The sequence below is a fragment of the Podarcis pityusensis genome, assembly GCF_964106645.2.
Source record: "Podarcis pityusensis genome assembly, chromosome: 5".
In the NCBI taxonomy this organism is placed as follows: Eukaryota; Metazoa; Chordata; class Lepidosauria; order Squamata; family Lacertidae; genus Podarcis; species Podarcis pityusensis.
In genome coordinates this window covers 39,650,651-39,673,485 of record NC_138032.1, presented here as the reverse complement: position 1 = coordinate 39,673,485, position 22,835 = coordinate 39,650,651, and the positions used below count along the sequence as shown (strand labels likewise).

The 22,835-nt window shown below is 37.8% G+C and overlaps 2 protein-coding genes across 12 annotated transcripts in view; one reads left to right on the top strand and one right to left on the bottom strand.

The window, feature by feature from the left end:
* GIGYF2 (GRB10 interacting GYF protein 2) overlaps positions 1-22,835 on the bottom strand; it is a 72,919-nt gene that overhangs the window by 23,552 nt on the left and 26,532 nt on the right. For all 3 annotated transcript variants that reach the window (XM_081005827.1, XM_081005828.1, XM_081005829.1), the window contains exon 8: positions 1,235-1,414. In XM_081005827.1, the coding sequence (XP_080861953.1) occupies positions 1,235-1,414 (180 nt within the window). The remainder of the gene's footprint in view (positions 1-1,234; positions 1,415-22,835) is intronic.
* Positions 193-21,328, top strand: KCNJ13 (potassium inwardly rectifying channel subfamily J member 13). Of its 9 annotated transcripts, XM_081005849.1 has the most exons (5): positions 193-1,039; positions 8,254-8,342; positions 16,112-16,163; positions 16,736-17,216; positions 18,150-21,328. In XM_081005849.1, the coding sequence occupies exons 4-5, from the start codon at positions 16,739-16,741 to the stop codon at positions 18,767-18,769; spliced, it is 1,098 nt and encodes a 365-aa protein (XP_080861975.1). In that variant the 5' UTR covers positions 193-1,039; positions 8,254-8,342; positions 16,112-16,163; positions 16,736-16,738; the 3' UTR covers positions 18,770-21,328. The 9 variants fall into 9 exon arrangements, with proteins under 9 accessions (XP_080861975.1, XP_080861981.1, XP_080861974.1 ...); XM_081005855.1 differs by lacking the exon at positions 8,254-8,342 and having other exon boundaries at positions 16,739-17,216; XM_081005848.1 differs by lacking the exon at positions 8,254-8,342.

The following is a 22,835-nucleotide window of genomic DNA, read 5'->3' as shown; positions in this document are numbered from 1 at the left end:
CTTTCTTCTCTTCCTCTCTGTATTCCGTTTTCCTTGTGTGTCATGCCTTTCAGATGGCAAATCTGAGGGCAGGGACTGTTTTACTTACTTTGTAAGCCACTCTGGGAGTCTTTTGGGTTGCACAGAAGATTAAAAGCTGTTTGTTTGTTTGTTTGTTTATATCTATCTATCTATCTATCTATCTATCTATCTATCTATCTAGCCTCCCTCTCTCTGTACACACAGAGAAAGAACAATACTTTGACCAACCAGTAAGGAACTGAGGGTTGTAGCCCAATACTGTTTTGTGTGACTTCATTTTCCTCTCCTCACTAACCCCAAAAGTCTTCCATATGCTCTCCAAAATCAGGAGTTTGGGAAGTCTTTTGAGATAGGGAGGCCTCTCAAGCAGATTTTTTTTTGGGGGGGGGGGGGAGGAGAGAAATATAAAGTCCTGTTGTATGTGGAAGTCTGTTCATGCAATAATGGATTCCACCTGAGACTACTGCAACGCCCACCTCTTTGATCGAGAATATTCCATTACACAAATGACAATGAGTAAGTGTTATCCTAAAACAGCTATATCTAAATTAAAGAGCAACTACAGAAAAACCCTCAGTATTCTACACAATGTGGCATTTCTCTACACTTCCTTTAAAGTAGCAGAAATTATCCAATGATATTTCAGCCTCGGGACTTCTGTCAAAAGACAGATGGACTTATTGAGAACAAAAATTTTATTAGCTTGTGGTTCTTGATATGCTAAACAAGAAAATACTAAATGAACTGCAAGTACTTGTCCCTAAGTAAAATCTTCCCATCTGATCATGTGGTGCTGGTTCAGCTGTTTCAATACTGTCAAAGTTAGACACACTGCTGCTTTATTGTGCATTTATCAGTTATGTCTGACGTCAGGAAGACACACAATGCTGTATTCTCCATGACAAAAAGTTTTTCCACTTCTATACAAGTAGCTGGAAGCATATGACAGAACTTCAGCCTCATGATTCAGAGTGATCAGTAAAGGAAGCTACATTTGGTGGAAAAGAAATCAGAGCAGGTAAGAAGAGCTGCTTTTTTCTAGACATTCTGGAAATAGTGGGTTAAACAAAACAACCCATTTAAAAAACTAAAAACGATTTTGCCATCATAGAACAAGCCTTTCAAATATTGTTTTAGGACCTTTTCCTTCCAGACATTGCTAGCTTGCTGCCTCTGACCAGACTGTGCTGCACTTTTCCATACTTCCTCTCACCTGGACTATGAGGGCGCCATCTCTCACCATCCCTTCGCGAACCAGCCAGCCGCCAACCTCCATCATCATCTTCACCATTTTGCTCTTCCCTGAAGATGCGCCAGTTCTCGCTCTCAGAGCGTATAAATTCATGCTTCCTTCCTGCTGCTACGGTTCCAGCATCCTCAAAGTTTGGTCTCACTGCAAGCAAATAAATATGCAAGTATGTAACAGTCATTGTGAAGGGCACCTGGAATAGAATTCAGACCTTATGCAATTTAAGTCATAAGATGCTCAGGTGAAAGAAAACAAGAACAAATATATATTGCTTTACTTTTCTTATAATGATAAATGCTTTTCTTTAAGCTCTTCTTACAGTTTTTGTGGGCTAAAAAACAAATGAAGGATTTCAGACTTCAAAAAGGAGATTTACAAAACAGCTGTAACCATTTAAGAAAGTCAAAAGTTCAATTTGCAACAAGTGATGGAAGAGCATCTGCAAAGTTTGCATAAACAGTTAGATGCCACCTGATGTTCGATGAGAGATTGCTTTACCATAGTTCAGAGGTATCAAGGCACTATTCCTGGTCACATCAAAGTTTACAATGGCACAAGCATTCTGTTGTTGTTTGTATGGGAGGTGTTCTTAAGCACTGCATAATCCAACTCAGTAAAAATGTTCTATTTATCATCTTTAAAATGTAACTCAACATGGTCTTCTATTTACCCTAGAATAGTTAAAACCTACAAGCAGAATCTCTAAAATTTACATTTGGGTCAACAGCAATAAAATAATAATGACCAGTGCCAGATGACTAGCATTAAAACCTTCATTGTCATTAATTTCGAATAACAGAGAATTAAAATAACTGCTTCATCCAAAAAACAATTGTCATAATGATGCTTAAAGAAATGATTGTCATTTGTGAGCAAACTAGGATAATTTTACATTCTATTCAATCACGTCCTTCCTAAAAAGTACAAGCAATATTCACCCAAAGGGTAGATTTTGACTGGCAGCATGGGGGTCATAGGGTTGGGCTTTGGCCCCTCTCCTGATGACAAAGGAAGGAGGAAAAACCCTTTGGGACATGGATGGCTCCCAATCAGTTTGTGAACTCACCAAGCTTGAACAATCATCAGAGTCTTGTATCAGCGTAAGGAAAGCAACACAAAGGTGCCCATGTTCCCAAAGTAAACAAGGTGGCTAAAATGCCGTCAGGTAGAAGATATTGCGTCTCATATTATGGAAAGCCCCAGTGACCCCACAATGCCAGTCGAAATCTACTTTGGGAGAGTACCAGTTGTACTGTTTCCTCCTAGCATCGTGCGGTCACTGCGTTGGAACATACCAAAGTGAACCCAATCAGGCACATCCCAGCTGAAAGGACAAATGAATGTGGAAAGCCTGTTGTAGGGTACTGCAGCCAAAGGCAGCTTCAATGGAGACACAAATTCCCATCTTGTAATGTATCGTGAATGTACTGGGAGATACCCATGTGGCTGTCTTACAAATGTTCACTAGGGGGTCTCAACCCTGGTAGAGTGGGCAGTCAAATTTGTAGGGCGAGATACGATTCACCAAGTTGTAGGCTATAGAGGTCCTACCTAGATAAGGTGGAAGGGTTAACCTTTTTGCCCAGTGAGTTAGGGTGGAAGGAAATGAACAGGGTTTCTGATTGTCCAATCTCTTCAGTCCTGGTAATATACGCTTTAAGAGCTCATTGGACATCAAATGAGTGCCATGTCTTCTCTAATAGGTGAGAGGGGTTGGGGCAGAAGGTGGAAAGGATCAAGTTCCTGCTGAATATGGAAGCTGGAAAGTACCTTGGGGAGAAAGGAGGGGTTCTTTCTAAGAACCACTTTGCGCTTGTTGAAGATACAGAGATGTCTAGCTATAGACAGGGTGACCAATTCAGAGACCCATCAAGCCGAAGATATTGCTATTAGAAATACAGTGTTACCTCAGGTTAAGAACTTAATTCGTTCCGGAGGTCCGTTCTTAACCTGAAACGGTTCTTAACCTGAGGTACCACTTTAGCTAATGGGCCCTCCTGCTGCCACCAGGCCGCTGCCGCGCAATTTCTGTTCTCATCCTGAAGTAAAGTTCTTAACCCAAGGTACTATTTCTGGGTTAACGGAGTCTGTAACCTGAAGCGTCTGTAGCCCGAGGTTCCACTGTAAGACCTTTCAATGTAAGACTTTGAGAAGTACTTCCTTCAGGGACTCAAATGGAAGTTTCTGAAGGGTGGACAGCACTTTGTGAAGGTCCCAGGAAGGGAAGTGGTGGGCATCTGGGGAACACTGTAGGATTGTTCCTTGTGGGAAGCATTTCATTAGGGGGTGAGAGCTGGAAGAGGTGGTGTGTTTGAGGAAGAAACAGCTGCCGCCTGATGTTTCATCAGAGTGTTGCGTTTTAGACTTTTGCTGAGGCCATTTTGGAGGAATGCAAAAAGATCCAGTACCATTGCTTTGCATTGCTTCAGGAAGATCTTCCATGTGGCTTTGTATATTCTTAGAGTGGATGGTTAAGCGAGAACATAAGATGGTGGAAAATACTGTGCTGGAAAACAAGAGATTCCAGCCTATCTGGATATGTGTTCCAATGTGAGGCTGAGGAGGTGGTGTTTCGGTCACTGCATGAGGTGGAACATTTCAACTGGGAGATCCCAGGATTTGGTGATCCCCTGCTTGTTGAGGTAGGATTTCAAGTTGGAGTTGCCCATGCGTAGGAGCACGTTTGATGTGTGTGGAGAAAAGTGCATCAGAGCCAGGTGGGCTGCTCCAGCCGAGTGTTCAGCTTCCTCTGGAGACTTTTGGGCATGGATTATCTGTCCCTCACAGTGAGACCCCAAATGTAGAGGCTGACATCTGTGGTGACCACTATGAGGTAAGGGTCATGAAAAGATGTGCCCTTCTGCAAATTTCTGCTAGATGCCCACTTCATCACTACCCACACTTTTGGTGGCATTTTGATGTGGTGATGTGGAATGTGTGTGATGGCCCACTGGTGGAGTACAAGAAACCACTGCAGAATTCTTGCATGCAATTAGAGAGGGTGCTTTGGAGCCAGACGGTCGATAGCCCTGCTTAACTCTGCATTCCAGTGGAGAAGCCATCAACATGGGATAAGATGTCTCTACCACTCTCTGGAAGCTATTTGGATCCATTAAGTGGTGGTGGCAAATCATTCAAATTGGTCCTACATCCCTGCAGAGGGGAAGGGTCACAGAGAAGTCCAGTTGCATCAGGAAATGATCTGGCCATGGCACTACAGATAATATTAAGTATATGTCATAGAATAATTCCTCTCGGGGGACTGGTTCGATAGCTGACATGTTGAGACAATGCTATACACAATTACATATCACCTGTTACTTGACTGGACTGTTGGAGGATCAGGGATGGGAGGAACCCGTTTAGGGGTGCCAGATGTTCTATCATGTATCCATGTGATATAGTATTGAGAATCCAGTGGTCTGTAGTAATCTGACACCAAGAGTTGAAGAAGGCTTGTAGATGATCCCTGACTTGGGGCAGAGTAGCATCATTGGTTCTGCTGGTGATTATTTCTGTAGGTGTTGGAGGGAGATATCTTGTGTTCTGCTGCCTGGGTGGCTATCACAGCTGTTCCAGGAGGACTTCTGTCTGTAGTTTCTTCCTTGCCCCGGGGAAAGGTAGTTCTGAATGGACTGGTTGGAAGATTGGTTGTCACCAGTATCTTTGCGTCACCAGTACCTTCCACTTATCTTTAGTTTGATCAGGATATCCTTGAGGGCATCCTCTCCAAACAGCATAAAATTGGCCCAGTCAGCAACGTTGGGCTGGAATGCCACAGCCCACGAATATCACGTGGCGTGAAGTTGAAAAGTAATAGGGTGCTCAATGGCTTTATTAATGTCCCTGTCTGAGAAAGAGCAGTCAGAAGGAAGGATGATAGTAAAGTGGAGATAAATTTTTCAGGTTTTTGTATTTCTGAAAAGCTACAGAAAGCCACAAAAAGGAGAGTAGGAAAGGGTGTGAGGCAGCCGATTAAAGGAAGGGGGGGTGCGTTCTCTAAGAAAATGGTGACAAAAGGTAAAAGAAGAAAAATAACAGCCTGGTAGAAGTAGAGAAAATGGGGGCACTAGTGAAAGTGACTGTCCCAAAGAGTTTTTTCCTCCTGTTTTCATTATCAGTGGGGGAGCCTAAGCCCAACCCAATGACCCCACAATGCCAGGAGGAAATCATAGAAGAAGGGAGGGGACAGAATATCCATAATTAAGTTTGCAATTCTAGCATGCTCACTAGAGAGAAAGCCATGCTGAATTTACTTCTGAATCGAAGGCTATTAACTGTGAAACAACACGGGTGTGTTTGTCAACAGGTAACAACATATTTCAAAGCTTAAGGGTACTGAAAAGAGAAAACACAGAACTGGATGAAATTATGTTTCAAATCCAACTAAGAACAGACCCAGGTATATTACGTTCTGAAGTTATTAAAAATGAAGAAGTAAATAGTCACTCAGTCAACATTAGTACACACATACGTCAAAGTCTAAAGTATTCTAACGAGGAACGTAGCTTATACCCCTAGCATGTTCATTTCACTTGGTTTAAGTTACTTGGTGTGGAGGTTGGTGTTTGGCCATGATTTCCCAGGATGAAAAGGAAAAAGAAAAAGATCTGTGGCTTTGCCTCAAACTAATTGACTGGACTTCCTGAGGAGAAGGAGCAGTGAAAGGGCACCTGCATTCCATGTCTGACCCCAAGCCAGCAATGGTGTTTATGGAAAAGTTCAGATACAACAAAGACATCCAGCCAACAGAGTCTACAGCTATGTAATTTGAAGTTTTAAAAGGGACTGACTTCAAAGTACTAAAGTGGTGTTCTGGAATACAATCTTCTGAGAACTTGTTTATTGAGAAATTTTTTACTAGAATAGCAAATAACAGTGTCAACAATCTTTCTATAAGACACTAAGACACACTCACTCACACACACACACACACATTTCTATTATAAAAATAAGTTTAATTTAGTGTCCGTTTTCAGGATCCTTCAAATAACTTTTAATTGTTGGCTACATAGTTTCTAAACCAAAGTCCCTCGAGTACAAGACAGCTTACAATACTGTGAAAGAGAGAAAGAAAATCACTGCACAACCTTGAATCATGACCATACACAAAGTGACTTAAGAAATCACTGGTCATCATTTTTAGGGTACAGGCAGACTAAAACATAATCATATTTCATTTTAGTTTTGACCATCTCCGTCTCTAAACAACTTACCAGAATTTTCCCATGCACAAATGCTTTTTCCTCCAAGAATTATGCTGTTTTCCTTACTGAAAGCTGAATTTGCACAATTGTATCCATACACATCAGTCTTCCTACCAAAATATTGCACTCCAATAGTCATGCCAACTATCCAAATCCTTTCACACAAACAAGTGCAACATTTCATGGACAGTATGTCTCACATGCGTTTAAGTTTGCTCCATAGTTCTGTATATGCCACTAACCTTTACAGATATGGCAGAACAGCTTCTTACCTGCATTGTAATATTACTACTCGCCACTCCAATCTTCACTGAAAATTGCATTTCTGAGGCAGTTTAAAGGGGTGTATCAGGAACACACATACTTCTAATATATGGTGAATCTAGTTTTTATTTTAAGATGTTAGTATAGTAATAGTAATTTATTATTTGTACCCCGCCCATCTGGCTGGGTTTCCCAAGCCACTCTGGGCGGCTTCCAACAAATATTAAAAATACATTAAAAGTATAAAAGTATTTGTATATCATTATCTGTTAATGTTTCTTATAGTAAAAAGAAAAGGCACCATGCTATACTGAGTGAAAAGTATCCCCTTGTCCCCATACCCATGAAGGTCACAAATGCATGTTTCAATTTTAAGGTGCTGTGCCTCAACATGTATTACAAGGTTCTCTGCTAATGAAATGAAGAATTAATGTTTTGTATTTTGTGGAGAGTTTTTTTAAAGAAAAAACATGAGGGAGATTTTAGTTTCTAAGTAGCATTATATTGGTCTACATTAATAATTTTCACAGCAGGTCTTCAGTACTTTTACTGCAAACAATCACAGCCTTTGTTTCTCAGATCCTCTTAGGTCTGACGTTCGATCAAAGTCCTCACATCAGCAGCTAAGGAAAAATGTGAAATGCTGAACTGCACTACAAAGCTACCCTCACAGATCATGCAAGTGATTCTGAAAGGTAGACATTATGGGCCTCTTTTCGGCTCGTTTTTATTAGTCAGCTGTTACATTTAAATCTAATTTGACACAGCATAATGTAAACATCTCTTTTTGGTCATAACCATGTTACATGCAGCAGTATCCTACATATTATTTGATGTAATTTAAATACAATCCTATGAGCAATGCTGACTTAACAGTAGAGGCAAAATAAGAAATGCAGTAAAGTTACAGGTCTTGCATCTAAAATTAGGTTGCAACTATGTAAACTATGTAAAACTAATTAGCAACCTTGATCTCTAGGATAGCGATATCCTGTGCACCACATGGTACAAAAAACCTAAAAAGAGAAAAGTGAAACAGAAAGCACACCTTCACCTCAAACTGCCTGGTTTTGGTTAAAATAAAATATCAAAGAAATTGTGAACTCTAAATAGCTACCACAAGAAAACTTGAATGGAAAACAGTCCTGAGGAATTTCATTCCTTTGAACCTCCAAGTAAAACCTTTAAGTAAGATTATGCAAACCTAAAAACTCCATCCTGATTAAGATAAAAAATGCACCCCTTTCTCCAAGTAAGTTCGTGTGGATTTCTCCACAGCTGCTAGGGTATGTGTTGGGGAAAGAAAGCTCGAACAAATCTGCATTCTTTTCCACATGACCACAGCTAATTGGCCCCCCTGCAGACAGAATGACCAATCACATCAGCTTCATATGAAAGCCAACCCCCCACATTATAAACTGTGGAATGAGACCCGTAAGCCCATTTTGAACAAACATCCTTCCAAACTAGTTGTCAAAAGATTTTTTTCTTCCTTGGGATCACTATATACAGATACAAGATAGTTTGGTTCGTTTTCAATATCCAGGACATCCGCCTTCCTCCCTTTCCCTGCCAGGTAGATAAAAACTACAAATACACTGGTAAGTACATGATGCTAACATAGCATCACTTTTTTACATTAATATTTCCTGCTTTGTGGTTTTAGACTTTCAAAAACAAAAATGGAGTTTTGGAGGATTTAAACAGTCCTGTTTTGAAAAAATATCAATTGAAATACCAACTTCAAATATTGTAAGACTTTTTCAAAGGAGATTGTTTTCCAAACTAATATTGCCCAGTGACAACTTCCAGAACCAATTTCCATAAGGAACAGTTCTGTATAGGAGGTCTCTGGAAGTAACTTCAGCATCTTGCATGGCTCTTTAGCTTTTAATAAAAGGCATGAAGCAGATCTTAGCTGTGCAATTCTAAAAGAGTATTTCTTCAAAAAGGTAACCATTGTGACCAGTCAGATATTGAAGACTGATTGTGTACTTATTCCTGGAGATGTTGTTTTTAATAGTAATGTAGATGACTAGAGTTTTAAATTCAATTCCAGGTTCCAGCAATATCTCATCTTTCGATTTTAAAGTTTTGAAAAAATATGTTATTGCTTTAACTTATATAAAGCATGACTGATAGATGGTAAGTAATTTGCTAGCAATTTGTGTAGCAGTGTAAAGAAACTTCCACTTAAATTCAATTATTTAAAAAATCATTTGAGTGATTCTTTTGATTAGACAGAGGTTTTCTGGTTGCTCACCACAGAATATCCATTTGAATGGAAATTAAATGTTATGTCATAAAGCAAATTTAAATTTTATTGGTTTCTAACCATATAAACAAACTTTTCGAACAAGTTTCTTCATTTGTCTTACACAATGTCAGTGTTTAAGAAACACCTGATTGCTACCTATGTTAAGATTACTCGTTTGCCCAAAGCTATTTTATCTCCTACACATGGAAGATCCTATTTAAGGGGACAAATGATTGTTGTGAAGAATTAGGATATTTCATGCATGGTAATGCTATCTGGGGAATAGTTTTAAACTTCTAGGGAAAATTATAAATAGTCTATTCAATGAAAAAAAATCAGTACATAATAAAATGTGAAAAGGATACCATTTTTATTTCATTGATACTATTCAAATGTATCACATTTGTATTTTAAATCCAAAGGTACATGTATCAACCTATTCAGGTTTAACATACCTTCACTTATTTCTTCACTTTGTAGCTAGGTTACACTTAACCCTTCACTATTTTTGCCAATACTCATTTTGAGGCGCAAGACAATTTACAAGATCACACACACACACACACAAACACAAACACAAACTCCCACACATTCCAAGTATAGAAGTCAACAAGACTGCCGTTGGATACCTGCAATGGGGGGGGGGATTACCTGAGAGCAGCAGCGTAGCTTAGAGGTCGCAAGGCACACACATAACTATACACCATGCTTTCAACATTTGCCGCCTGCCTAACGACAGACCTGCTATATTGGCGCGAGTACACACACTCAACACTTCCTGCAAGCTTTATGAAGAGTTTGAACAGGAACCTGTTCTTGGGGAGCACCATGGCAAAACTGCTTGACATCAGAAATGATAGGGGGGTGGCAGTGGGCAGTACCCCTTTGGTTGCTTCCTTGAAACAACTGTTACTTGCTCTAGAGCAGCCTTCCCCAACCTGGTGCTCTCCAGATGTTTTGGACTCCTACATCTGTCAGCCCTAGCTGGCACTGCTATGGCTGACGTGAGGGGTGGTCCAGAGCATCTGGAGGGCACAACATTGGGGAAGTCCGCTCCAAGCAAATGGCAAACTGCACAGCTGCAATGAGCAGCACCTAACACTGTTTCTTCAGACTAGTGCAGCATGTTATCTTTTACAAATTCTAAGTGATATAATCTATGGCTTTAAACTTTTGCAAGTGAGTTCAATTTCAAAGCCTTTATATTAATACTCTGTTAGAACATCTATGGAGAGAATGACTATGATATTCAGCAGTAGTTTTAGAATACCTTATTCACATCAAATGGCAATATTTTCTAGAGGAATTAATGCACTATTCACTGTTACAAACAGGTACCAAAGTAAATTTCCTGAAGTGAGCTGGATGTCAAAACTACTACAGATTTTATAAGCAATCTGACTTAAATTGAAGGTGCCATTATTACAATGACTATCAATTAGGAGAATATCTACCTATCTATCATGGGATGTTAAACTTATATAACAAATATATAATTTAAGATACATACTTAAATGCTAAAGAAAGTGTATCTACTTTGCAAAAATGTAGTGTGGAAAATTTAAATACATTTGATTATTGCTGGTTTATATAGTACCCACCCTTCACCCTTAGGTCCCAGGGTGGGTTACAGTAGTAAAACACAAATGTAATAACAATTGCCAAATATCACTTTTAAGCAATGTTTTGTTGGTATTAAGAGTCATGTGAAAAATTTAATTGAATAGGAGAGTCCTTGAATCTTTACATACATCTACGTCTTAACTGCTCTTGTAACAAAGCAGAGAAAGCCAAAGGGACAAAAAATCTGCAACACTGAAATACATTTTTGCTCAGTTATACAAATGAATAAATATTTTCAATTTACACATTTAAACTCCAAATCCAAGTGCTTGGAAAACATGCATTTTCTAGAAATGGTTTGCAGTAAGGGGAGGGGGGAGTAGTAAACGGTAGGCAACAGAGTGTATAGGTCAAAGAAAAGTGACCAGAAGCCATGAAGTTGGTGAATGCAGTCAAGTGGAACACAGAAGCTCTATGTCCATAAATATCTGATGTCTTGTATAGATACTATCAACCTGTTTTCAAACCCATCTTCATGAACTCAAGGACTAAAGCAAGGGTAGCCAACTGGGTGCCTGACCACCAGAAGTTGTTTGACTACCGCTTTAATGAAGCCCAGCCAACATAGCTGTAGACCAACAGCATCTGGAGGGCGTTACATTGGTTACCACTGGACAAGAGGAGTTATTTTCTAATTGTTAATTAGAAGTTGAGATTCTCAAAAATTTTCACCAAATGCAGAAGCCTTTGAACTATGTATAGAACTTGATGGGGTGTGTGTGTCTTATTTTTAGAGTTAGCAAATACGTGGTACAGTGTCCTTTAATAGGCACATATAGAAGTATAATGGTTTGCTAAGCTGAAAGTATAGTGCAGAAGTCTTTGTGAAAAAAGTTTTATTTTTAACTCACTGAGTTCTAGATACATTTGCTGAAGATAGCATCACAGCTCTACAGCTGCACACTTGAGAAGTCATAACTCCAGGTATATCCAATGTATTAAAGTTAGGAATACTTATATAATTCTCGCCACTATAATTTCTCCCCCGATTCAGTGATTCTAAATATTTAAACAAGGTTACAGAGAGAAAGCAATGAATTAGTAATCCACTATTCTTCATTTGTTGATTTCTGAACTTTGTTCAAACCACTGCACACGTACAGCTTGTAGAATTTTCATTTTTTTTAAAAAAACCATTAACTTGTAGGTCTATCAATTTGCACATAAACACTTATCAATTCAAAATTAATATTAGAAATTCTCTTAAATGTCTAAAGCAGAGTATGGGGCAGAGCAAACCCACTAAACAATAACGTTAAGAAAAATGGGAAATTCAGGCATACTTTATTCTAAGTCCTCTTTGTAGAATTTAGACAACTACTGCCTTTAAGTAGTTGATTATGCCTATAAATTTCTGAGCACAACATGGTTGCATTCTTGGGAAGACAGAACTCCACATGTTTCAGAACTACAAGTATCCAAACTGGTTGAAATACTCCAGTATACTGAAGTCATAGTTGATTATTTCATTGATATATCTATGAAGTAAGTGGCAGAGACAAAAATGGAAAATTCCATGCTAGAGATTATTAGGAAAGATATTGCATATAAAATGGTCAGAATGGTCCTTTATAAATCTACACTGCAGACACATTTGAAGAACTCTACAGTTTTGGTTACCCCATCTAAAAAAGGGTACTAGAACTAGAAAATATGCAGAATTGGGCAACAAAATGATACATAACTGAAGCACTTTTCCTGTAAAGACAAGTTAAAGCATTTTGAGATAGTAAAAACAGGACAGGGCTATTCAAAGCCATTTCCTTTAAAAACAACCAGTTCCCCAAAGCCTGTTGGAATAAAACAGTATTTGCCTGCTGGCTTTAAAACAACTCCTTTCTCTAGGAAAGGAGTTCCAAAGTTTCGGAGCAGCTACCAAGAAGGCCCTCTCCCATATAGTCCTTCAGATAGCCTGAGCTAAGCTGCATAGGTCATAAATAGGACTTTGAATTGTGCCTGGAAAAAGACTGGTGTAGCCAGTGGAGCTATTGTAACAAGTAAGGTTTATGCTCCCTGGCGTGCAGCTCTTTAGGCCAGTCAGTTTCTGAGCACTTTTCGAAAGGCAGCCCCACATAGAGCATGTTATAGTAAACTATACAGGATGTAACGAAGGTGTGTTAAGTTTATATAAAACAATGTTCCAAAACAGACAGCTCTTGCAGCTTTTGCATATGACTACCTCCTGGAAACAATAAATAAAAAGGAATGTTTGAAGAGGAACAAGTCAACTGTTTTTCTTGTCTGTGGAGGTGTATTAGCAGTATAGTACTTTTTCCAACTTTCCCGGTAGATAATCCTTTGAACACTAGAAGTTCCTTGTCCCTGTCTTTACCTAGTGCACTGGAATCCAAGCCCAGCAAGGCAAATAGCAATTTTTGTGTGCTTCAATTGTAGTTGATCAGGTACGTAGTGGAACTCTTAGCTCAAAAGTGCATTCCGCATACAAAATGAAAATTAATGAACATGGGTCAGGCAGAATATCACTATTTTAGTAATAATTATTATGCGTTATTATTATTTAGATTCCTTAAACATTATTCCCTATAAAGTCCCAAGGTGGGTTACAGCAATATAAAAATACAATATTAAAATCAGTTTTAAAAAATTACTATCAAAAGAACAGGGTGGGTCCTAAAAACACCTCAGTTGTCAAAGGCCAAGGTAAAGAGGTATGCTTTCAATATATAATGAAACCTATATAATGAAGATGTTGGATGCCAAGTTAAGGTTGCTTTCATTCAGCTGTAACAAAGATTACTATTAACAAAATTTTAAAGTCCAGAATTCTTACACAGGGCCCAATTATGCTGTTCCTTCCTTTAATTTTTAAAAAATGTGTTTTATTTACCATATTGCTAGTTATAAAAACAGAAACAATTAAATATGCAAAATATAAATATATAACTACCAAATCTTAAAAAACAAATTCTCACAAAAGGCAATTTAGTGCCTATGATAGGTTTAATACTTCTATCAAATACCAAGCATCACCTTCCAACAAACCATGTATAAAGTAGCATCTTTGTTTAAAAAAGTTGAAACTGTCAGCATTACTATCACAGTAGGATAAAGAATCAATTCATAGGTCTGTATTTCAAAAAAATGTTATTTTTGACGCAGACCCTACCTCCTCTAATGAGGTACGGACATATGCAGGCAGCTCAGCAGGCTATTACATGGAATACAAGGCATGTGCACACCTGCCACATCACAGTCACACTCAACCCTTCCACTAGATCAAAGGATGCAATCTTGGAGTTCATGTTATTCCTCTGGTGATCGCTCTGGGCACCACACACGCAATGGACTGGCTTGAACCCATAATATAAACTTGCATGTTTAGCATGACATTAGGATTGTTTGCTTTCATTTCAAAATGGTATTTTTCTCATCATTTTCTCAAGTCTAGAAAAGTTCTACTTCTGACAGAGTCAAAAGTCATGTTCAAAGAGTCTCTTTTAAAATTTCAAATGCAAATTTTATAATTATATTTTCTACCAGGGAACAATTCAAAATGAATACTTTGTTGAACTCTAGCCACTTGCAAACTACAAGCCTCAGTTACCTGTGTTTTAATGGGCTATGTACTTTATAGAGACATTGTGCTTATATTTATATTTCATTGGCAGAAATAAAATATGATGACTTCACTAATACAATTTTCCGATACACTATTGGAACAGCCATTTTACTTGAAGTGCTCATATGACTTAACAGAATGAAATGACGGTGTGGAATTTTTCCCAAACTGAAGGGAAAAATCTCTCTTTAATATGAGAGCTCATTTTATGCTGAAATGAAACTGAGGCACTGGTATTCAACTTAGTTTTAATCAGAGCAGACCCATTGAAATTATGAACATGATTTAGAGCCACTGATTTCAATAGGTCTACTCTGAATAAAATTTAGCTGAATACTACTTACTGTCAATATGTTTTGCTAGTACAGCATGAGGGTGAAGAGACAGAGCTGTGGATCATGGAACCAACCCACAGATCAAAAGTTACCTCTCCGGTGAACAAAGCTTCAGGTCCCTACAAGCAGAACTGTAATAGAAATACTGACCTATTTTATAGCCTACAAAGACAATTACAATAATGTATGTGGAACACTTCTGAAAAGTCTAAATAAACCACTACATACAGGCTAAGTATTATTACTAGCATTTTTCATTGCCCCATCAGCTTTATCAATTAGTCATGGCTTTGTTCACCAGTGCTCCCAAATCCCAATTGTGACTTACAGACACATCTTGTTCAATCCATGAGACTTCAACTTACTTTTGCTGTACGTTTAAGCTTAAAATGTTTCTGTTGAGGGGATAGCAGTTCTATACTGTAGATTGCATGATTTTTTCATATATCATTATCATCATCAATAATAATAATTTTTACTTGTTAGTCACTTGCTACATAAAGTCTCTAATCAACTTGAGACATAGGCATGGCATAATATCAGGAACATAACAATAAAAACCATTATAATGACTCATGTGCAAGCTTAGCAAAACAGCAAAAAAGGAGTCGCCAAGTACAACATATGCAGGAGATAAGCATCTGATTAGCTCTGCACAATCAGTGAACTCTACTCCACATTTTGTCAAAACTGACTGATTGTAAATATCTTAGGTGCTGTAGTACTATAAAACAGTGCAATTACTTTTTGATGACTGGCCCATGACTAATTTGTGTGTTTTTTATTTAACACATTTTTTATTTGCTTGATTATAATTAATTTCAAAGCAGTTTAATACACCCCACCCCAAGGAAGCCACCTTACACATTTGTAAAGAATATATTTCAATCAAATTTATTATCATAACTATGCCTGTAAGCATGTATCAAATTACAATGCAATCATTTTTGCATTTTTCTTGAAGGGGAATACTAATGTCTAATATCTGGAAAATGTGATAGCCTCCCACCAGAAGTTGTTATTTTGAAATAAGATATCTGGATCCCATTCAGAGAGAAACAAACAACACACAATGATTGTGCAACAAGATGGACCAAACATGTTTCAATTTTACCATCAATATTAGATCAGATCTGGTGCTCTGTGACTATGTCATTCAGCAGTTACCCCAGTTTAACCTCTCTTTTCAAATATGCCAGCATCCTTTCTCTCACATTTTTCATTTCAACCAGTCTCTAGTAAATAGTGAGACACCATGATTGAATATTTTGCTTTCTTTTATGTTTGTTAATTTTAAAACTGTGAGCTTTTTCTGCTATAAGAGAAAAGCTCATAAAAAGCACAGGGATTGATCTTTTATTTTCCGACATACTCAATATTTGTAACTCCACAGGAACCCAAGCTGCCACACTACAGTATTAGAAACACGATTAAGGACACATAACAAAAGCCTCACTCCAGTTTCCCCTTTGGCAAATTGGGTTTAGAGATGTTTTTTTTTTCCTCAGGACTTCTCTCGGCTTATATAATTGCATAATATTTTCCGTATTATTCTCTATCCCCTTTTTAATACAGCTTTACAACAGCAGTGGCCTGAGTATGTTCAGCAGAAGAGGCTATATCCCAGGTACCACAACTCTAGACGATAAAAATATCATGGTTGGTAGCAGTAAACATATTTAGGTAGAAAACCCCACAAAAGCTTATAATGAGGAAATTTTAATTTATTATATTTGATATGACAGCCTTCAGATGGCCACCAAAAGAATATATAGAACATTTATAATATTAATAATAGCTTTGATAGTGTGCTTTGCTTAAATATTAAACACATATTTGCTAAAGTTACAGAACACACCTCTGAATTTCAGAAAATTAAGACTTGCTGTGCTCCTTCACTATCAAACTAACCACTAGACCCACAAATAAACCTGAGAAGTCAAAAAGTTTGGCTTACGTTTCTAAATTATCATCAAAGAAGGATCCAACATTAATTTTTGTAGGTAATCATTATCGTACAATGGAAGCAGTGGCAAACCTGGCTCTCCAAAGTTACTTTTCTCAGAACTGCATGTTTAAGGATCCCCTTGGCTAGCTGCAGGTAGCTTCTGGTCCACTGCCAATGTGTCAGAATCTCTGAACATCATCTGAACTACAGATAAACAAGCATCCAACAGTTTTGTTTCTTTTCATTTTCAGAAGATGAGGACAGAAGTGATAGAAGGCAACAACACCAAACCTAGTGCTCCTCTCCTGGCCCAACGATATCCAAGAATGGTCACGAAAGATGGACACAGCACACTACAAATGGATGGTGCCCATGGGAAAGGCCTGGCATACCTAAAAGATGCTTGGGGAATCCTTATGGATATGCGCTGGAGATGGATGATGCTGGTATTTTCTGCTTCTTTTGTCCTCCACTGGCTTGTCTTTGCAGTTCTCTGGTACCTACTAGCAGAAATGAATGGGGATCTGGAGATCGATCATGATTCCCCACCTGAAAACCACACTATTTGTGTAAAGTATATCACAAGCTTTACAGCTGCTTTTTCTTTCTCACTGGAGACACAGCTCACTATTGGTTACGGCACAATGTTCCCAAGTGGAGACTGTCCAAGTGCAATTGCCCTACTTGCTATACAAATGGTACTGGGTCTGATGCTGGAGGCCTTCATCACAGGTAATTACATACTATTTCATAACCTAGTGGGTTTTATGTTATAGTTTAAATAAGAGCTTTGTCATAAAGCTACAGCAAGAAAGCAAAGATAGGGCTATGTCACTCAGCATTCTGAAAAATACTGTTATTTGACGAGGATGTATTTCCATTTTACAGTATGAAAAGAATTATTAAATAGCAACTTGTACTAAACATCTAAATAGGTGATTCAGTTCTTCCCAAATGCATGCTTTAGTTCAAAAACCATTTCTTACATTATTTTTAAAAGTGTGATTAGTTAGTAGAATTAACTTCCCATACACATTTGCATAGTTTAAAGCTAACAGATGAATCCTTAGCAGCTTTACCAAGAAATGAACATCTACATAGTTCAATGAAGTATTTCCATAAGTATGCTTAGGACTGCAGCGAATTACTGATAAGTTTTCAATGAATATCAGAGAATTTTCAAACCCTGCTATGTTTTATTGAAAATAATTTTAAATGAGTTAATAAATAACACTGTTCTATATTACTGAAAGAAAATTTGCTATATAATAAATGAAGCTTATAACAAAATAAACCTACTAAGAGATTACTTAGCAGATGATTAGCCTGAAATGCTATATCATAAAGCAGAGACTGTGGTCTTATTTTGTCAAAAGCATATGTCATTTCAAGTTCACAAAGATGGTGGCAAATATTTTAATGAACACCTGATTTAAAAAATATTTACTATAAAAAGTATTTTTGTGGTTTAGGAAATTAATGTGATGGACCTGAATAATGTGGGAACCATAATTAAAAATGTGATATACTTATGCTAATAATAAATGCTGTGATCCTAATACAGTGCAACTTGCTTTAATTGTGTTTGCTTTCAATATACTATAAAGGGAATCAGGAAACTATAATTATACGCACAATCTATATGTAAATTCTCTTTTTATTTAGGTGCATTTGTAGCAAAAATTGCCCGTCCAAAGAATCGAGCTCTCTCCATCCGGTTCACTTATTCCGCTGTAGTGACACACAAAGAAGGAAAGCCATATCTAATGTTCCAAGTGGCCAATACTCGCCCAAGCCCACTCACCAGTGTTCGGATTTCTGCAGTTCTTTATGAAGAACAAGAAAATGGTCAGTTGCATCAAACCAGTGTGGATTTCCATCTAGACAGCATCACTTCAGAAGAGTGCCCTTTCTTTATCTTTCCTTTAACCTATTATCATCCCATAACTCCATCTAGCCCTCTAGCCATTCTCCTGCAAAGGGAGGCTCATCAACATTTTGAGCTAGTAGTCTTCCTTTCTGCCACACAAGAGGGCACTGGAGAAACATGCCAGAGGAGGACATCCTATCTTCCATCAGAGATCATATTACACCACCATTTTGCCTCCATGTTGGTTCGAGGTGCTAAAGGGGAATATCAGATCAAGATGGAGAACTTTGACAAGACAATCCCAGAACTTCCAGCTGCAGACTCTAAAAGTTCAAAGAGGACTGACATGGAGATCCGCATCAATGGGCAGCACATTGACAGCTTCCAGATCTGTGAGACTCATCTGACTGAATAGACTTTGAATGTGATGCCAGCTTGTTTTCGTTTTCAGCAATTGGATTAGACTACCACGCCAATGTTTTCACTTTCCTCTCTATTTTATTGTGCTCTTTTTATTCTCTCAATATCTTTGACTTCAGAACAGTTCACAGAATAAAGAGCATAGCATCCATGTAACTGGATGAGCCACTGGAGTAACTGCACAAAAACAGAGTCAGGGACAAGAAACACTGCACAAATTATGGGAAAACAGAACTGCTACCTGCTGAATTCACTAGACTATGATTAAAACTGCACTGACCCTGAAACAAGAGACTTCCAGACTCAAGACAGCTTGTCAAAATTCTAATTAAATGACATTAAGGTAAACACTGTGGCATTGTAGTAGAACTAAGAAAAAATTCACCTGAAAAGGCCAAGATCCCTCAGATTTGTTGAATCAGTCCTCTCGTGCTATACAGTTACAACAGAATATGCTGATGTCTAAACATGCTATGAAGAATGTTGCTAGTATTTTCTGTGGCAATGAAGTTGCAATCCTGCTGTGCTTGTTTATTAAGGAAAATCACAAGCATTTGCTGAAGCTTTGTTCCAGCAGCTAAGAACAAGTTCAACACCCGTAGGCACTTTCGTGATGAAAGTGAATGGCAAGAATTTTTACATGTATTAGACTTAAATATTCTATATTGGAACTATTTTCATACGGAGAAACATGCAATAAATTTAGCAGACAACAGGAATTCATCGATCACTATTTGCAATTCTCCTCTCAAGGATAATCAACACCTCATGTCTCTGCCTTGTTGCAAGTCAAAATCTAATTACTCCTGTCATCAGAAAGATCCACTGCTTCCCACATTTATTGCAGTTTCTTTCCAAAATAACCATTCAGTTAATAAAAACAGAGATAAAATGCATGACTGTGTAAAATAATTGTACAAACATGAATATAATTATGAGACATTGAACATAAGGCTCTATGCCAAGTTGAATCATGATTATTACCAGAACCAATTACAAGAACTAATGGTTGTTGTTGTTTTTAAAAAAATTAAAATGAACCAAGTTTTTAAATGGTCCAGAGGACCACGTTTATGGCTTCTTCACATTTGTTTAGCTAAGGGCACTAGCTACTCTGCACTCGAAACCAAGGAAGAGCATCATCAAAATCACTAAATACTTGTATGTTCAAGGATCATTAAAAGGCTCTTCTCAGAAAACATTGCATAGGTATCAATACTTTACTTTAATACTGACTTGTGGTTATGAAGAGCCTGGCGTTTTTTAGCTCTTGAACGTGGATAAACATATTTATATGTATATACTAGTGTGGATGTTAAGATTTGTTACCAAATCATAGAGTATTTTCTAAGAAACTCTCTCTTACTTCTCCCAAATCTAAAAAATGGTTTTGTGCCTGATTATAAAGATTTGGATGTTGTGGTCAACTGAGACATGGTGGGGCTATGGAACAATCAGCTGGTCCCAATGGTGCTAGCTGCCAATTCACAGCTGCTAAAAGGCAACTCAAAGAACCAGCATTTTACTAACATTACTAATGTTGATGTTCTATGTAAGCAATGATAGAGTAGTCAGCCTATACACAGATGGGAATAAGTGTATTTTTGTAACTGAATGTAAGAAAGCAGGGGGTCATGCAATCTCTGTGTTAGAAATAGTTCGTTTTTGGAACATAATCACATCATAGCACTAGACCCTTGTGATCTCTTACACTGTAAGACATACAGGGTTGTTGAAGTATTTCTTCCCTTGTCTGTGCCGAGGCTTTAATCTTTTCATTCACAGTGTACTGTAATATTGGATTAGCCCAATGCAGAGACCGGATAGTAACAGCAATCACTACCTTGGATTAATATCTATTAAATTGTACTTGTACTCACTTTATTCTTTGTCCAGCATAGTCACTTAAAAAAATTATCTCCCTTTTACAGCATTATTAACCTCACATAGTGAAGCTTAGTCCCCCCCCCATTCTCTAATATTTAAATTTTTGTGGGAGGTCCTACAGCTTAACGTATTCCATGTGCACAATAAAACTAATGCAAAACTTCACTCAAAAACTGAACAATCCAGTCAGGTTGTAATGTATTTGCAAACATTTCTACATAAAAAAGGGTATGTGCAGTGCCATTATGTTTTTTTCCTGCCACGTTAGTCCAATTTCTGACTTATATATCAATTTAGAGGGGCAAATTATCCTTGTAAGCCAATAGCTTTGTCTGTAAGGTACTGTAGGACTAATATTATACTACTGCTTCAAAAATTCAGGAAAGACAAGTTGCATATATTTAAGTACAATATACAGCACAAGGTATGCAGTTCAGTTAGACCACTTCAGCACTGAGTACCATGCTAGAAATAAGCTGCCAATAGACAGAACCTGCAGCTAACCATCCATATTAAAAGCAAGCATCTTAACTTCCAACAACCATCTGCATCCTACCTCCACTGCACTCTCTGTTGGGACACTGCAAATTGCAACAGGTATCTTACCCATAACTTACTGAAAAAACATGAGCATAGATTGGCAATGTTCACATGTATCACTCAACCATGGCTAAACCATGGTTTAGCATTACAAACCACAGCAAGCTTCAGACTCACCTCTCATCCTCAGGTGCAGCCATGAGGAAGAGTTCAGAAACTTTCATTTCACATTTAGACTTCAGCTTGTTGTGGTCCAAACCTGGACAAACTGTGGTTAGTCTTAGCCATGGTTAGTGGAAACAAGCCAACTTCAAACCATGAGTTATGAAGTTGGATTGTTGTCACTAGCTTCAATTAAGACTGATCACAGTTTGTGGTTCAGACAAAATGCTAAACTGTGGTTAATAAAAACATATATGGAAGCTTCCTCCTAATGGTCATGGAAGAGGAGAAAACACAAGCCCTAGGCTTTGCCATGACTTGAACTCATACCACTAAACCAAGGTTAGCTTTACAAGCCATCTCTTGACAAGTTAGATGCCTATACAAAACCCCACAAAGTCCTACGGCTTCAGTGGGATGGACTTTGGGTATCATAATTTTGAAGATTAACCTATCTTATAGAAATGTGGAAGAAAAATTAGAAAAGGAATTGTAAATCATCTTTTGCCCTGAAATGCCTTATAAAAACGATATAAATTACTTTTAGGAGCCTAAATATTAACTCATAGCTATAGAGAGAAAAATGTTACTAAGTTCAGACAGTGTCCAAGAAACAAAATGATTTAAATCTATGTATGACTGAAAGCCAGAGGAATTGGAAATATGCCTTCTAATTCTGTGTTACCAACGTCGTAAGAACTAAAATAGAACAGCACAACAACATAACTTAGATGCTTTAAAGGGGATTCAAAGGGCATTAAAACAGATGGCGATTCATACAATTTTCAAGTTTTGATCACCATAGAAATCTGGCACTGTTACAAAATTCAGAGTATATATATTAAAAGAATCTCCTAACAAAGAACAGCAAGCTGCAGTTAAGCACTCAAATCCTATTGACTTTCAGAAAGAGTGCTTGGTGGCTATTAGCACCTTTAAAATTCCTCAGAAAAGCCAAGTTCTTTTCTTCAACTTGAGAAACCAGTTCACCAAAAACGTTAGGAAAACAACAGGCCCCTATTTCACAATACAAATGACCTAGTTCACACATAATGATAAACCATAGTTTAGCATGATGAGGATGAGCTGCAGCAAGTCTTGGGCTTGCACATTTTTATCTTCCCCAGCATGGCCACAAAGAAATGCTATGAGTAATCTATGATTAATGAAAGTAAGCTAGTTTCATAGCCCATGGTTTGAAGTTGTCTTGTATAGTTAACACTAACTTGTAGTGTGTTCAGGTTTGAATGTCACCATAAGCTATAATTAGTTTAAAACAAAAGTAAAAGCCTGAGGCTCACTCTCATAGCACTATGTAGAAAGGGTGAGGTTCCTTTCTCTTTTTTCCAGAGAACTAGGAAACAGGGGGAGGGGCAGAAAGAAGCACAGGCTATCTGCACTGTAGGTTGCCTGTATATAATAAACCAACTCCTATAGACAGCATCATTTTCTGGACTACCTGATCCAAGCCA